The sequence below is a fragment of the Nicotiana tabacum genome, chromosome 8 (assembly GCF_000715075.1).
Source record: "Nicotiana tabacum cultivar K326 chromosome 8, ASM71507v2, whole genome shotgun sequence".
Lineage (NCBI taxonomy): Eukaryota > Viridiplantae > Streptophyta > Magnoliopsida > Solanales > Solanaceae > Nicotiana > Nicotiana tabacum.
In genome coordinates this window covers 24266978-24282774 of record NC_134087.1, presented here as the reverse complement: position 1 = coordinate 24282774, position 15797 = coordinate 24266978, and the positions used below count along the sequence as shown (strand labels likewise).

Genomic DNA, 15797 nt, shown 5'->3' with positions numbered 1-15797 from the left:
GTATTATACCCCTTTATTCCTAAATGACTGAATTTAGTAAGGATTTTATCTATATAATGTGCTTGTGACAAAGTCACTTGCTTGTTATCTCTTTTGACCTTGATTCCCAAAATAGTATCAACTTAATTTAAATCCTTCGTTTTAAAAGCTGGGGTTAGATACTTCTTGGTCTCGGTAATTCCTTGTAGATTCGTACAAAAACTCAGCATGTCATCGACATATAAACAAATTATTACTCTATATTCTTTTGTAAATTTAGAGTAAATGCACTTGTCTGCATTATTATGTACGAATCCGGTTGATAGTATTACACTATCAAATCTTTCATGCCACTGTTTAGGCGCTTGTTTAAGGCCATAAAGAGACTTTATCAATTTACAAACTTTCTTCTCATTTCTCGGAAGAACAAAACCTTCAGGTTGTTGCATATATATTTCTTCACTAAGGTTCCCATTTAAAAAGACTGTTTTAACATCCATGTACGTAAAGATCATAGATAGAGGCCAATGATAAAAGGACTCTAATGGATGTTATTTTTGCAACAGGAGCATATGTATCAAAATAGTCTATGCCTTCCTTTTGAGTGAAACCTTTTGCAACTAATCTTGCTTTGAAGGTTTGGACAAAACCATCTATATTGTACTTTCTCCTAAAGACCCACTTACAACCTATAGGTTTTGATCCAAGAGGAAGATCAACCAAAACCCAAGTGTTGTTGGATATAATTGAGTCCATTTCATCATTAATGGCCTCTTTCCAAAAAGCAGCGTCTCTAGAAGACATTGCTTCTTGAAACGTCTTTGGGTCTTCTTCAACATTTAATACAATTGGAATTTGATTACAAACGTTTGTCCTATCTTCTTCAACAAGAAATACTATAGATTGTGAAGAAATAAAATCAGAACCAAGATGTTTTTCTTTTCTTATTCTTTGGCTTTTCCTTGGTTCTATCTGCATATCATCACTTATTTCCTTAGTTTTAATAATTTCAGAAAGCGACAATTTATTAGTATCAATACGTTTTCCATTTATTTCAGTCATTTCATCAACATTGTCATTTATAAATCTATTTTCAATAAATTCAACATGTATAGATTCTATAATGACATTAGATTCTAGATCTAGCAGTCTATAAAAGAAAATTGAGAGATTTTAGATTACTTAACAGATCAAGAGATAATTTTTAAAGTCTGTCGATGATAAGGGTAAATTTGACCGAATAGTATAACAGTAAAAATAAATAAAAAATTAAATATAAACAATATCCAAAGATAGAGGAGTATATTTGACCCTTTTCCCTTTGTTTTGTTAGAAAATAATAAACAAAATTGGCTTTGAGCCGTGAAAATCGACTGTCCTTAAAGAGTTATCGCCTGTATACTAATTTAGGGAAAATACAAAACGATTCTCTTCAGGATACAACAAAGCCTGCAATAACACTTGTGATTTTCTATCTCATTTCGTTGGAATTCTTGTGTATTTATAGGCAACCAACAGACCCTTTCAGAAAAGATGTCTTGTTTCACAAACAGACACGACTATTTATTCGAATTTTGAATTTAAAATTCAAATAAATTTGATTTTTCTGTTAAAAATAATTAACTTTAGGATCTCGTGCCTGTTGAGTCGGTTTCGTGCCTGTTGAGTCAATCTCGTGCCTGTTGAGTGCTATTTCATAATGATCAGTTCCGAAGCTAACATGCACGGTACGAGTAAGGTCGGTCTCGAAAGTGTTTCACATAATAGACACGAAACTTCTTTCTTCCTCCGATGTGGGAAAAATCCCACTTCCAACTTGCCAATAACAAACTATCTTACATGTTTTATACTTTTATTTTACATTTCTCGTTAAACAAAATAGTAACTCGTAAAAACTTGCTCGTGCAGAATATTTTACACCGAACCACTGAGTACAAAACAATGTCTCCTTTACACATATTTACGTTAGATGTTAAACTCAAGTGCGGAAAATATCACGTAAACTCTAGGGAAATTGTGTACCGTAATAATTTATACTCTTATTATAATCCCTTCATGAGGTCAGCAGGTATAGAAGAGTGCGTATAGTATCAAAGTCAGTCACGTGATGAACACATTTACACCATATAACAAGTGGTACCAATGAAAACATCTATCTTGCTGCTGCATACATCTTACCCTCCTTCCCGACTCTACTTGTGAAATTTCACTAAGTCACAATATTGTTTCCATTCCGCAGACCAAGCAAAAAATTTACACTTCCACAGCCCCATTTAGTTGAGACTTCCTCGCAATTCATCAACATTAACATAGCCAGTATAATCCTACAAATCGACTCTGAGGAAAATAGTGTATATACAGACCTCATCTCTGCCTTGTGAAGGTAAAGAAGCTTTTTCCGCACAACTCAAGCGAGCCAAAAAACATAACTACAGCTCAAGCCAAGCAAGTATGGATATTTAAATCTGTCGCTTCATTTAAATCCGTCTAGACTTAATCAAAAAGAAAAGGAAAGGCTCAGAGGTTCAGGATAATTTAGCTTCTATCAAGAACAAGGAGGAATTACAGTGATATGCCTCAAAGGATGTGATACATCAACTCCACCAGCATGCTCAACAAATTCAGGAGTAAATGATTTTCCATGGCAAACACAGATAATGCTAATCTCCATTCTATTATTATACCTGGATAACAACCCCCTTAAAGTCTTCCCATTTGGACCATTACCAGTGGTTGACACACACGGCATTCGAGAAAGCAATGAAATGCCACAATTCTTGATTTCAGAATTTGGAATCTGCTTTAAAGGAGAAGAAAATTGACCTGCATTTGCTTGGTTTGTGGGATTGGGATTATGGATTGAATCAGAATAAGTGCTTGATTGCTTATGCGAAGATGAACCCATTTTAGCACCCAATTGCATTTTTCTCTCTACAGTTTGGTCTTGTTTCTCTTTGATAGGAATGACATTAGTTGTAAGCTGTTCAAACTCTGTATGCTTTCTCCCTGAAGTACTAAGCTGTATTCCTTGTGCATTATCACTATTGCTTTGACCTGCAAAGCCACCAACTTGTTAGGATCAAATGTAGTCAATAAAAAGATAAAAGTGTTGAAACAGTAAATATGGCTAAGAGGGTGCTTGGATTGGCTTTTTAAAAAGTAGTTTATAAGCTAAAAGCCAAACTCATAATATAATTGAGCATAATTTTCAAGACTATATAATGTATATTATAAAAATACATTTATTTAAATAATTAATTTTATGTTACGTGTATGGAATATATATTTTACAACCTTTGTTTTCTTTCATTTTGAATTGTGTAAATAAATTTTTGAGTTTTTCTTGTTAATACTAAAATTATTATTACGAACAAATTATTCTACTTAATTTTTTTACTATGCTTATTATTTTATTATTCCAGCATTATATATTCTTAAATACTTTTTATTTTTATAATTTATAAATAATATTTATTTATTCTATAGGTAAGTCCATAATATAAATTAAAAAAGAAAAATCATAATATTAAAAAGTTTAAAAGAAAATAAAAAAAGATAAATGTTTATAATTTAGAGGATAAAATAAGTATTTGGTCGTCCAAAATTTGAAAATCTAGTTGAGTTACCTTCTGAGTGCAATAAACATAGTTCGGTGACTTTGTTGTTACAAACGAGAGAAAAATAACTTTATAAAAAAATTTGTGATAGTTGAGTGACCATCTCATTGACTCCACTTTTAGCTTTTGACTTATTTTTGTATTTTTCATGCCTAAAAATACCTTTTGTCATTGCGAAACACCACAAAAACTAGAAAAGTGCTTAAAACCAATAACCACTTAAAATAAGCCAATCAAAACACCCTCTAAATGTTATCTAAACTTCATCTGTTATAGGAGGTGGTGATTAGCGTCAACGTTTATTTACATTCTTCAAATTTTTCCCTTTTTTGCTAGACACTTTGTTTTTTTTTCTTTCTTAACCATAGAAATCCAAAATTTGGGGCCTACTTAGGGCTGTATTTTGTCCCGGGCCCGGGCCTTAGTGGGCCTAACGGGCCGGGCCTCGCGGTCCCGGGCTTCGTGGTCCCGGGCTCTGGCGGTCCCGGGCCTGGCGGTCCCGGTCTTCGTGGGCCTAATGGGTGGAACCGGCCCGTGACGGGCCTAAGCCCACATGGTCCTGTGCTTAACGGGCCGGGCTCGTGGGCTTCGCGGGCCTAGCGGGTTTTTTTTTTTTTTTTTAAAGACAATTTCTTGTAGTATCATGGCTATATTAATATGTAGTATATATGTATATCTAATTATTAAAGTGCTTGACGAAAAAGAAAATAACAAAACAATAGTAAAACACTAAATTGTCATGCATAAATATCACTTCTTGATATTATATTGTATCTTATGTATATATATTCTCTTATATATTTTCTTTTAGTATATATATTGTATCTTATGTATATATTGTAGCTTATAAATATATTTTCTTGTAGTATATATATTGTATATTATGTATATATTGTAGCATAATATATTTTCTTGTAGTATATTATATTGTATCTTATGTATATATATTCTCTTATATATTTTCTTGTAGTATATATATTGTATATTATGTATATATTGTAGCATAATATATTTTCTTGTAGTATATATATTGTATCTTATGTATATATATTCTCTTATATATTTTCTTGTAGTATATATATTGTATATTATGTATATATTGTAGCTTATAAATATATTTTCTTGTAGTATATATATTGTATATTATGTATATATTGTAGCATAATATATTTGCTTGTAGTATATTATATTGTATCTTATGTATATATATTCTCTTATATATTTGCTTGTAGTATATTATATTGTATCTTATGTATATATATTCTCTTATATATTTTCTTGTAGTATATATATTGTATCTTATGTATATATTGTAGCTTATAAATATATTTTCTTGTAGTATATATATTGTATATTATGTATATATTGTAGCATAATATATTTTCTTGTAGTATATTATATTGTATCTTATGTATATATATTCTCTTATATATTTTCTTGTAGTATATATATTGTATATTATGTATATATTGTAGCATAATATATTTTCTTGTAGTATATTATATTGTATCTTATGTATATATATTCTCTTATATATTTTCTTGTAGTATATATATTGTATCTTATGTATATATTGTATCTTATAAATATATTTTCTTGTAGTATATATATTGTATATTATGTATATATTGTAGCATATAAATAATTCTAAGTATAGACAAAGAAATATTGCGAAAAGAAGCTCATGGGTAGAAGCAATAAATTTTATTACCAAAAAATGACATATCTTTCTTAGTCATCCTTCCCCCAATGGAATGAGCACAACAAGGTACTAATACCACCATTAGAAGGAAAAAACTAAGGAAGATGTGCCAAAATACAAGTTACATATTATTCTATGTATTATCTCTAACAAATCTCATAAATCCTTCAAGGTTCGGAGGAGGTTGCGTTGGTGGTGGTGGAAAAGAAGCTTGTTCATCACCACTTCCGGGCGAAGCCGAATCCTCCGTAAGTTCCGCTATCATTTCTTCATAAGCTTCATCTATCGCCGGTTGTGCTTCTGCAATTCCAAAGTTTCTTCTTTCCGAGCGGATCCAATCTCTAAACAATACTGATTTTTCCAAGCTATCCCTCATAGACGCTCTATGATCACCTATTTGCAGTCTTGCTTGACTGAAAGCGCTCTCTGATGCAACAGTTGAAGCTTGAATTGATAAAATATCCCGAGCCATCCTTGCAAGAACAGGAAAATGTTTTTCCCTTGCCTTCCACCATTCCAAAAGATCAAAAGAGCCGTCTGGATTCTCCTTTTCAAGTCCCTGAGACAAATAAACTTGAAGCTCATTTAGATGTGAAGTTTCATCATAATTTTCACCTTGAGACCCCTGAACTCCGTCCAAGATTTAAGAGCTTTTAAGCCCGCAACTCTTTTAGAGGATTGTGAGCTAGACGAAGTAGGGGTTGGAATAGTTGGCCTAGCATGCTCTAAGGCAAGTTGATAAGCATTATAAACTGTTTGAGCGTTAATCTTAATTGAAGCTTTTGCATCTGCAAGTGTCGCAATTTCCTCATTTGAAAGATCTAAAGCCTTATAAATATTTGAATACCAAAAATGAGGACCTCCCAATTTCATTGTAGGATTTAGCATTGCAGCAAGACCATAAATAGGAGGGATAGGAAAAAAATATTTTTTAAACTTTTGTTTCATTTCATTTATAGCAAGTTCATAAATATCCCCACCCTCACTAAATTCAACAAACAAATCAGATAGTGCTGCAATATAAACTAAACAGTTTGAAATAGTAGGATAATATTGCCCAGAAAATGCATTTGTTGCAATTTGAAAATGTTCTAAAAAATCTAAAAGAATTTTAACATTAGTCCAATCTTGAGTGGTAAGCATTTCATCATCATCTTCACCACCTACCCGAGAATTAAACGTTGCATTAATTGGGTTTCTATATTCATATGCTACTACTAAACTTTCGTACATACAATTCCATCTAGTCGGGCAAGGTTTAGGAACCTTTCTTTCTCTAAGGCCATATTCATCACATTTTTTAAAATACTCTCTAAGTCTACTTCTACGGTTTGAATAAAAAAGCCAATTAAGAGCCATTCTAACCTTTTCAATTTCTATGTTTAATATTCGCATACCATCACCGACAATTAAATGATAAATATGACAAATACATCTAACATGGAAAATATTAGTAAATGCAGGATTTAGTGTTGTTGTAAGCATGCCTATAGCACTGGTGTTACTAGAAGCATTATCCATTGAAATTGCCATTATTTTATCGCTAAAGCAAAAATATCTACAAATATCTGCAACAGTGTTAGCTATAAATTTACCTGTGTGACGCGAATTAATTATTCTATATGCAATTATGCGTTTTTGCATTATCCATTCTTCATCTATCCAATGACTTGTAACAGTTAGGTAATCACAATCATTACCACTTCTACCAATATCAGTAGTAATAGAAATCCGATTAGGTATATGAGTAAATAAATAACGCAAATATTGTTCATATTCATGTTTGAATTTATAAATATCACTCTTAACTGTTGCGCGAGGCCAACCTTTATAAGTAGGATTAAACACTCTTCTAATATAATGAACCCAATTAGGATTAGAAGCAAAAGTATAAGGTAAGCACATAACAGTAATCATCTTTGCTAATTCTTCACGATCTCTATTTGGATCGTAATATAAAATACCTCCAGTGACAGTGTTAATTCCTGGTTGAACTAGATTTGAACCTGTACTAGGGTTAATCGCAGAATCTACACTTGTCCCCTCTAGATGCGCTTTCATTTGAAAAAATCTAGCCTTATCTCTAGGGTGTGTTTTTATGTGCCTAGTCAAACTACCTGTGCCGCTACGGTCTCCTACATATTTATGCGACATTAATTTCCCACAAGTTTTACACTTAGCCTTATTTTTTTCTCTTACTTGAGTAAAAAATTCCAAACTAATGATGTTTCTAAGCGTTTAGCAGGTTCTCTATTAAAAGTAGGAGTTTCTACAGGTGGGTCGACCGGTGCATCACTTGGGTTATTAAGAGGACTAGTAGGTGTATCATCTAAATCCGGTGCTTGAGTTTCATCATCATCCTCATTTTCCTCATTATTTTCTAAGATGGTTTCATTAGGATAAAGAGCATTCATAATTTCATCATCTAATCTATCACCTGGTGCAACATTATGATAAAATTCACTATCGGTAAATTGAAAACAAGGGTGATCACTATCAAGAATTACGGAAGGAGGAGGACGTCTAGGTTGGCGACTACTTTCAACTTGCTTATCTTTTCTAGGTCGGGGAGCCGGGGAAGGGTAGTTGGTTGGCCACTACTTTCACCGGTTTTATCTTTTCCTTTACCAAACATTTTTTTCAAAGTAAATGCCATATTAATTATAATTATGCAAACTAAACCACACAAAAATATATTATAAAAACGTAAGAGTTGAAACGAGTTTACCGGATTGCCGAACAACTTCTTGAAAATTGAAAATCGTTGAACACTTGAAAACTTCAATTCAACAACTTCACAATTTTTCACGAAATTTCAACAATAAATTAAGTAATTGTAGTAGAGAGATTGAGAGAGATTGAGAGATATTGAGAGATATTGATGAATTGGTGAATAAAAATGAAAGAATGAGGGGGTATTTATAGTTGAGAAATGGGGAAAAGTGTAATTATATAAAGTTTGGGGTTAAAATAAAGTTTGGGGGCCAAATGGCCATTTTTTTAACTTAAAAAACGGTCATATTTTCAGCCCAAACGGCTAGATTTTAAATATGGCCGTTTGATTTTTTTTTTTTTTTTTTTTTTTTTTTTAAAATAGCCGTTGGGCCCGCCAGGCCCGCCAGGACCGGCCCAGGCCCGCCTGCCGGTCCCGGGCCAAACGGTCCCGGGCTCGTGGGCTCAACCATGGAGACCAGCCCGTGACGGGCTCAGAGGCCCACCAAGACCGGCCCACCCAGGACCGGCCCACCAGGCCCACCAGGCCCGTTAGGACCGCGGGCCCGGTCCGGTCCGGTTCAGGCCCGGCCCACCGAGCAGCATTAGGCCTACTAATGGCCCGGCTAATTCAAATTTGCGCTTGGCAAACACACTATAAGACCGGATGAAATGCGCATATCGAGAAGCTATCTATCTCCAAACTTGCTCAACTACAACATACTCGGTGGGATCGGGAGAGAGTAGTGTATACTCAAACCTTATGCAACGCAGACCTTAACCCTACTTTTAAGGTGGAGATATTGTTTCTCATAGGTTGTTTCCAAGCTCGCTCAATCTCACGAACTCGGGTGAAAAGCAAAGTAAAAGGATCTCACTCATCCGACTACATCCTTTTATTTATTGTTATTCACATTGTTTCAATCAGCAAGAAACTCACACGATATGGCCAATAAAGGCAAATTAAAACATAACGCAACATTAGGATTTAGGGAGATTCAATTGAATAATAATTTTCAGAACAGGAAGAGGGTAGCTTACAAAAAGTACTTTTAGGAACTTCAAATTAAAAAATAACAAAAAAAATATATAACTTCAAAACAAAAGAACAAAAGTATATTACCTTTAGGAGATGAACTTTGGCATTCTGAAATTGTTGAGGAACATCTTTCCGGTGAACCATTGGACAAAACTTTGCAATTCTTAAGACTACTTTTGCCTGAAAAGTCTTCCTCCGAATCACTGCTTCTACATTGTTTATAACTCAAATTCCCATCCCTATTCTCATTATAATGCCTAAAACCCCTATTCTGAGCCCGAAATGGAACCTCAGGATTCTGATTATTTACATATGGATCTTGATTCAAACCAAGATTCAACCTTTTTGCAGCTTTAGATGTACCACATCCATAGCTAGAAGTACAAATTTCTCCTTTTCTACGAACTTTTTGCGCTGAAATTTGTTCGTCATTTCCCATCATTTCTCTATGTATTTCCCTCTTTTGTGACCTTTGGGACTCTATTAAAATCTTATCATCTGATTTCTTTGTGCTATAACTTCCTCCAATGGATAACCCTAAACTCAGTTCAATGCCATTATCATCTTCCTTCAAAAGCTCCAACATTTTATAATCCTTCGCCATTAACACAGTAGACATATATAATTAAAACTTCATAAAGCGCTCAGCTAATTGATTTCTTGTAAAAGCTTTTATCTTTTGGAACAAAGATGTTACTTATATTAAAGAGGATAGAAAAACAGAACTATTTAAGCAGCAAATGTAGTCACAGAGAAAATGCCGGGGAGAAAGCCACGTGGCATGAAAAGAGACGATGAAATGAGAGTTTCATGACACGTAAGATTAATTAGTCCAAAACGTTTAATAAAGCAAAAGCGTTAATCCACCACCCCAAGACCTGCATGCTCTTTACCTGCCACGTGGTTTTGAGCTGTGGCACGTGCACTGACGTACTAGTTTCGCGACACGTGTCAGAACTGAGCAGAAGGGACTCCCATTAATGAATAGTTCGACCAAGTGGGTGAAAAGATTTTGGTGTCTCCTAGGAATGTGTGGTTAACTTTACACGTGGCGAATAAGGACACACGTTGTTTATGTTCTGGTGGGCCCTTTTGGAAAAGACTGGTGAACTTGACGCGTGGTGGGGCATGTTCGAAAGTACATGTCAGCTATTAGTTACTAGGTCTTTAGGAATTTCTGGACGACACGGCGTGAATGACCAACTAATCTCAAAGCACAAAACTTGATTACTACATCAAATTAATAACACATGGTCCTTTGTTTGACAAGATACACAGTTTAAATTTTTTTTAAAAAAGATCAATACATACTAAATCAAGGTGTTTGATTAAGTATTTGAATAATTAAAGAAAGACTTTTACTATGTAAATCATATAGATTTTTCAATCAGTTACGGTAAGAATTTCACATATTTTTTCGCTTTTTCTCTTCGGATAAAAGAATGATCTTTGCTAGCGTTTAAATATAAATTTGATTAAAATTTGAAAAAAGAGTTTATGAAGTTGTGTGGAAAAAAAATTTGAAAGTTGATTTTGTGTTTTTTAAAATGCATTTTATATGAAGAAAAGTTGAAGTTTTGTGAATGAAAGTTTTACCCTAAATCAATTTTTGGGAACTTAAAATTTATTTATTTTCCAAAATATGAACATATTTTATAAGCAAACAGTATTTTCAATTTTTTTTTAAAAAAATGAAGCCAAAATATATGGCCAAACGAGAGCTTTGTTTCAGGTGAATCCTAACTAGTTTTGAAAAAGATAAAAACATTTTTTCTTTTAGATTGTATAAAAGAAGTGCATTACATAAAACAAGTATCAGAGAGCTAAGTTCTGAAATATTTCTTCTTCAATTTCCACTACGTTTATGATATAACAATCTCCTGTACTAGCGAAAAGGGGGGGAAAAAGAAAGGCAAAGATCTATATAAGTTCTGATATCCTAATGCAGTACACGATTAAATCCAAACTTATGTGATTGAGATATCAAATTCAGAAAATGTAAATCTCCAAAACAAAAAACTTTTGCTTCTTTCTCAAAAAAAAAAAAAAAGAAGATAGGATAGACTAAAAACTCCAAGTTAATTTCACATAATAACTTGAGAACTAACAAATGCTAGAGTCTCTGTTGATAAAGCCACTAGCATTTTACACCGGCGTTGGTAGGCGAACGATCAATTGGCCGCTCATAACACTGGAAATCAAGAAAGAGAAACATATTAGATTTGTTAAAACTCAACAACATACTGGTGGGGTCTAGGGAGGGTGAAGTGTACGCAGATCTTACCCCTGCCTTGTTTGAGGTAAAAAAAAGTTGTTTCCGATAGATTTGTTAAAATGTATATGAAATTGGATTTACGATTGTAGATGAATTACTCGGACTACATGGCTCACCTCTTTACATAATAGTAACAGAAATCGGCCAAGATAAACGTTTGAACAATTTCTGCCAAAAAGACCATTGGTATCCAGAAGTAACCGCGTCCAGCCAAGTAAATATATGCTCCAGCAGTGTCATAAACCTGTATAGGAATAGTTGCAATTCTTAAGTTTGGAGATTAGAGCTTAGACTCGCGTTGACAATGGACTAATGTGTATGTTGCCATTTGGACCATATTAATTACATGCAGGGGCGAATTCAGAATTTAGAGTTAGTAGGTTATAAATGAGTGTGATCTTATTATATTATATGTATAAATCTTAAAAGAATTTCACACAGGTATACATAATCCGAGACAAAGATTCAGTTGAAGTGTTGAACCATAAGATCCGCCCTTGATCTGCCTCTCATTGTTCGTAAAGTCCAACAAAGAGGAAAATCAGCGAAGGGAATGTAGGACCAGTTGCATTATAAATTCAAGAAGATATAGAGCAGAAGATAACACTATAAAACTAACCTGAATAATCCAATGAGCACAACCCAAGAATCTTGCAACACCCAGTGCGAAAACATAATGGGCTGAAAATGGTTCAATTATCTGAAATGCAACAACATAACATATTATTGGCTTTTTATTCAGGAAAGACAAGTGTAAGAAGACGACGTGCTTTTTTTTTCTGTCTCAATATTTTGGAAATGAAGAGATATGAACCTGAACATTCTGCATCAAGCGAAGCTGAGGAAGCACCGAGACAGATTCCAGGTACACACAAAAAGCCCAAAGCATCCGGTTGATGAGAATATGAGTTGTAGTAGGATGGACAAAGAAGGCTATAACAGCGGCAGGAACTATCTGTGCAAAGGAGTGGCATAGTTCAAAAGCAATATCATGAAACAATTCCGTTTGCAAATAAATCATTAACAAAGCGCCATCTCATCGCATCCCTGGTTGGTTGTCCAGGAATTTGAGTGCATATTTGTAATCTTTCTTTTTTAGTACTTGAACAACAAATATTTAACCTTCTTCCTTCTAATATATTTGCTTCATTTGGTAACAATGTACATGCATCTAATAGAACTTATATAAGTCTGGATCATCGCAAATGGGGGCAAGTGATCATGTGTGGGAGAAAAACCATAAAAATAGAATAACATTTTATAATTGACAGAGTAAATAGGATCATACATTTGGACATGGAAATAAAGCTTTACATAAAGTATATGTACTACTATAAGCTTAGGAACTACTCAAGGAATTAGCAGAAACCAGCGTTTGATTCAACAAAAAACATACAGCAAAGAGTCGTGGAGCGGAATTGTATTTACCGGATAATATAAGGGCATGTTATCCAGATCTGCCATGTAGGATGACTTCAGCTTGAACTTCATCATATATATAACCCACAATGTTGCCACAAGAGTGATTAGATCTAGCACTGTGTGGATATCCGCTTCCATGATAAAGCTACAGTATAATCTTACGGCCAAAAATATAGCTGTAAGCACTTGAGTCTTCAATGAAAGACCTAATAAAGCAGGAAAAGAAAGAACATAAGACAAATGGTGAAAAGGAATCTTTTTTCGTACAGTAGAAAAGAATTGATGATATCTAATATTTACGAAATATGTATATAAATTGTAAATAATCTAAGAGCTCATGTTGGACTTCTTGCATTCTGCAAGTAATAACACGGTTCTGAAGTAGCACATTTCATACAACAGGAACATAAACACAAGTATAATAGCTTACCACCTATTAATCTGTGGGAGGTAAAAGCATATCAAGCATTGGACATTCATCTTGTCGAGGGATAGTCGGGAATGTAATAGATTACAACAGAAAGTGCTTTATGTTGCCTTGAACAAAATGAATCATCTTTTTTATGTCACCATGTAACTATCTAAAGAACAGAATGAGCTATCTAGCTTATTTTTAAGGGGTTGGACATAGCACCTCAACATGTCGTTCAGTTTGACATAGATAAATATGTTCCTGACTATCAAGAGTTCCCTCATGAAACAAATTTGACACACCCTCTTACATTAGCAATCGAATAATCTGTGACAATAACTCAAGTAGTCACATTCAACTGATATCATTTATTTCTTTATTTTATTTTTGACAAGGTAAAGATGCAAGAGAATTTCTCATTGATGTGCGCAATCGCATGAGCCTGACCAACCCAAAAGGCACGACCAAGTTCAAGACTAGCACGACAGTCATTTTGAATTTTGGTTTTTTACCTTATTATTCAATCAGAAAATGACTGGCCTTGAAAGGGCCAGATAATTGGACACAGTCTCATGACTCAAATAGAACAATTCAATAAATACCTAAAATCCATTTTTCCTTTTTTTTTGAGGGGGGGGGGGGGTTGGGGGTGGGGGTGCTAAAAGAGATATACGAAAAACCTGATTTATCCAAATTAAAGATGTCAGTAAAGTTAAGTGTAAAAGGAGAAAAAGGGGCACAAAAAGGAGAACTCTTTTAGCTGCCATAGACAAACCGTGATTACCATCAAAATTAACTCATCTAAACTTATAAAGATGCCGAGAAAAAGCATATCTATCTATTTAAAAGTGGATAAAAAATTATTTCTAAAAGCAGATAATCAAAAAAGAAAATTTCCCCACGGAGTCCAAATTTTACTTCGTCAGATAACGAAACAACTCAATCAAAGGGAAACGACGCAAAAATCAATAAAATTTCCACATGAGTAACAGAGTAACACGAAAGTTTCCAATTTTATAGCTTATATATCGAGAAAAAGGAGCAACATGCAAATAAAATAAAAGAATTAATTTTTATTACCAAAAAACTAAAGATTTTACGACTGAAATTACCAGAGCAAGTTTTGAGGGTGGTCAATTTGTAAATCAAAACCAAAAGCCCAATCAAATGAATAGCTTCAGCCATAACAAAGAAGTAGTTGTGATCATGGACGACCAACTTGAGAGTAACCAATAACGTAAGCGTTGTGGTTAAACCCAAAAAGATTTTCACTTTCTTCGATTGTCTTCGAACCCATGAAAACAGTTTCTTCGCCGGTGATATAACCCCTTTTTGACCCATCTCCGTTACCGTCCGATCACCGGAAGTTTTTTCTTTTTTTTCTGAGGATTTGTTGAAGGGTTTAACGTTTTTTCTTGAGGAGCTTTTAATGCTTTGAAAATGGCGGAGTTTTTGTAGTGCAAGTGGGGAAGGGAGGCTGGTCTACGTCAGCGTGACCAATGAAATATGGACACGTGGATTATTAAATATTTTACCAATTAAGATTAGATTATTTTTAGGTGTAACAGATTACTTTAGCACATTAAGACAGTATACTTTCCATAACGGATTTGGTGGGTTTTGGTCATCTCCCAACATTCAGTTTCTTCTTTCTTTCTTTTTCCTTTTTTTTTATTTGGCCAGTTATTATTAATTTCAGAATAAGGCAGTCTAAAACTAATACCCAAAGTATTCCGTATTTATATAGTATCAGGCGAAAAGTCATACTCTTAAGCGTAATATAGACATACTATTCTAATGCAAACATTATCGCTGATTTTCACGATTCAAACCCTTAATTTATAGATAATATCGAGACAACTTTACTAAGATTCCCCTTTTTGTATTTTTCTTTCTAACAATATTTGCTTTGCGCTTAGACTAGTTTCATTTTAACCGTGTAAGACATATTAAACTGAATCTTTTTCATTATAAGTTTTTATTTTATTTTTATTTTTAGTGAATATAAAACCTCTTATTAAAAGTAGAGTGATCATATTCATATCTTTGCAATCTGTGGTGGTGATTGTCGTACTATAAATCAAAAGTATTATAATGGAAATTCCAAGTGTAACGGTTTTCAATTAAAGAAGTATTGTTATTTAATGTTTAAACTGGTAAAACACAAGTCATATGTTCTGTTAATGAGATAACAGTTGACTGTACAATAATACTCTATCTAATACAAGAGTGTCTTTTCTTTTCTTGGTTTTATGTATTTAACTCAAATTTGACCAGGAAATGATTAAATAATATTATTGACTAGAAAAGGATTACAGGATAATTAATAAACAATATTGTAGCTGAACTACGTTTGGGTATGTTCACCTAACATAAACCTTCACTTTAGTCTCTAATGATTGCGTGATTCTTCGTTAAGATTGACCTTTGACTTCTTTTTCTGTATGAAAATAATATTATTGGAAAGCAATATATTAACCAATTACTGACTACTAGTTATCATTGAACTGTTGCAGTAGTCAAAATATCATAATCTGTTAATTATTTTCAAATGAGTTTTCTTAATATTTGTGACTCTTCAAAGTGATCAAGATAAGTGATCATTGTATTGTCTAATCTCTTTTTATTTTCTTTTTCAA

The 15797-nt window shown here is 33.5% G+C and overlaps 2 protein-coding genes across 2 annotated transcripts; both read right to left on the bottom strand.

Moving 5' to 3' along the window:
• Positions 1 to 1713: 1713 nt before the first annotated feature.
• Positions 1714 to 9763, bottom strand: LOC107776852 (uncharacterized). The gene is made up of 2 exons (XM_016596790.2): positions 9134 to 9763; positions 1714 to 3033 (listed from the first exon to the last, which is right to left on the bottom strand). The coding sequence occupies exons 1-2, from the start codon at positions 9666 to 9668 to the stop codon at positions 2525 to 2527; spliced, it is 1044 nt and encodes a 347-aa protein (XP_016452276.1). The 5' UTR covers positions 9669 to 9763; the 3' UTR covers positions 1714 to 2524.
• Positions 9764 to 10951: 1188 nt separating this feature from the next.
• LOC107776851 (uncharacterized) lies at positions 10952 to 14589 on the bottom strand. Its single transcript, XM_016596789.2, has 6 exons — positions 14271 to 14589; positions 12753 to 12952; positions 12139 to 12279; positions 11944 to 12024; positions 11441 to 11568; positions 10952 to 11240 (listed from the first exon to the last, which is right to left on the bottom strand). Exons 1-6 carry the CDS (start codon positions 14497 to 14499, stop codon positions 11195 to 11197), a joined length of 825 nt encoding a protein of 274 aa, XP_016452275.1. The 5' UTR covers positions 14500 to 14589; the 3' UTR covers positions 10952 to 11194.
• Positions 14590 to 15797: the final 1208 nt, after the last annotated feature.

What these genes read in the sequence shown, in the direction of transcription:
- LOC107776851 (XM_016596789.2), bottom strand. Translation starts at nt 14,499, where the DNA reads ATGGGTCAAAAAGGGGTTATATCACCGGCGAAGAAACTGTTTTCATGG. An exon ending in ACATGCCCTTATATTATCCG is followed by an intron (nt 12,280 to 12,752) that starts GTAAATACAATT and finishes TCCTTTGCACAG; the next exon opens with ATAGTTCCTGCCGCTGTTAT. An exon ending in TGTTACTATTATGTAAAGAG is followed by an intron (nt 11,241 to 11,440) that starts GTGAGCCATGTA and finishes CTTGATTTCCAG; the next exon opens with TGTTATGAGCGGCCAATTGA.
- LOC107776852 (XM_016596790.2), bottom strand. Translation starts at nt 9,668, where the DNA reads ATGTCTACTGTGTTAATGGCGAAGGATTATAAAATGTTGGAGCTTTTG. An exon ending in CCAAAGTTCATCTCCTAAAG is followed by an intron (nt 3,034 to 9,133) that starts GTAATATACTTT and finishes GTGGCTTTGCAG; the next exon opens with GTCAAAGCAATAGTGATAAT.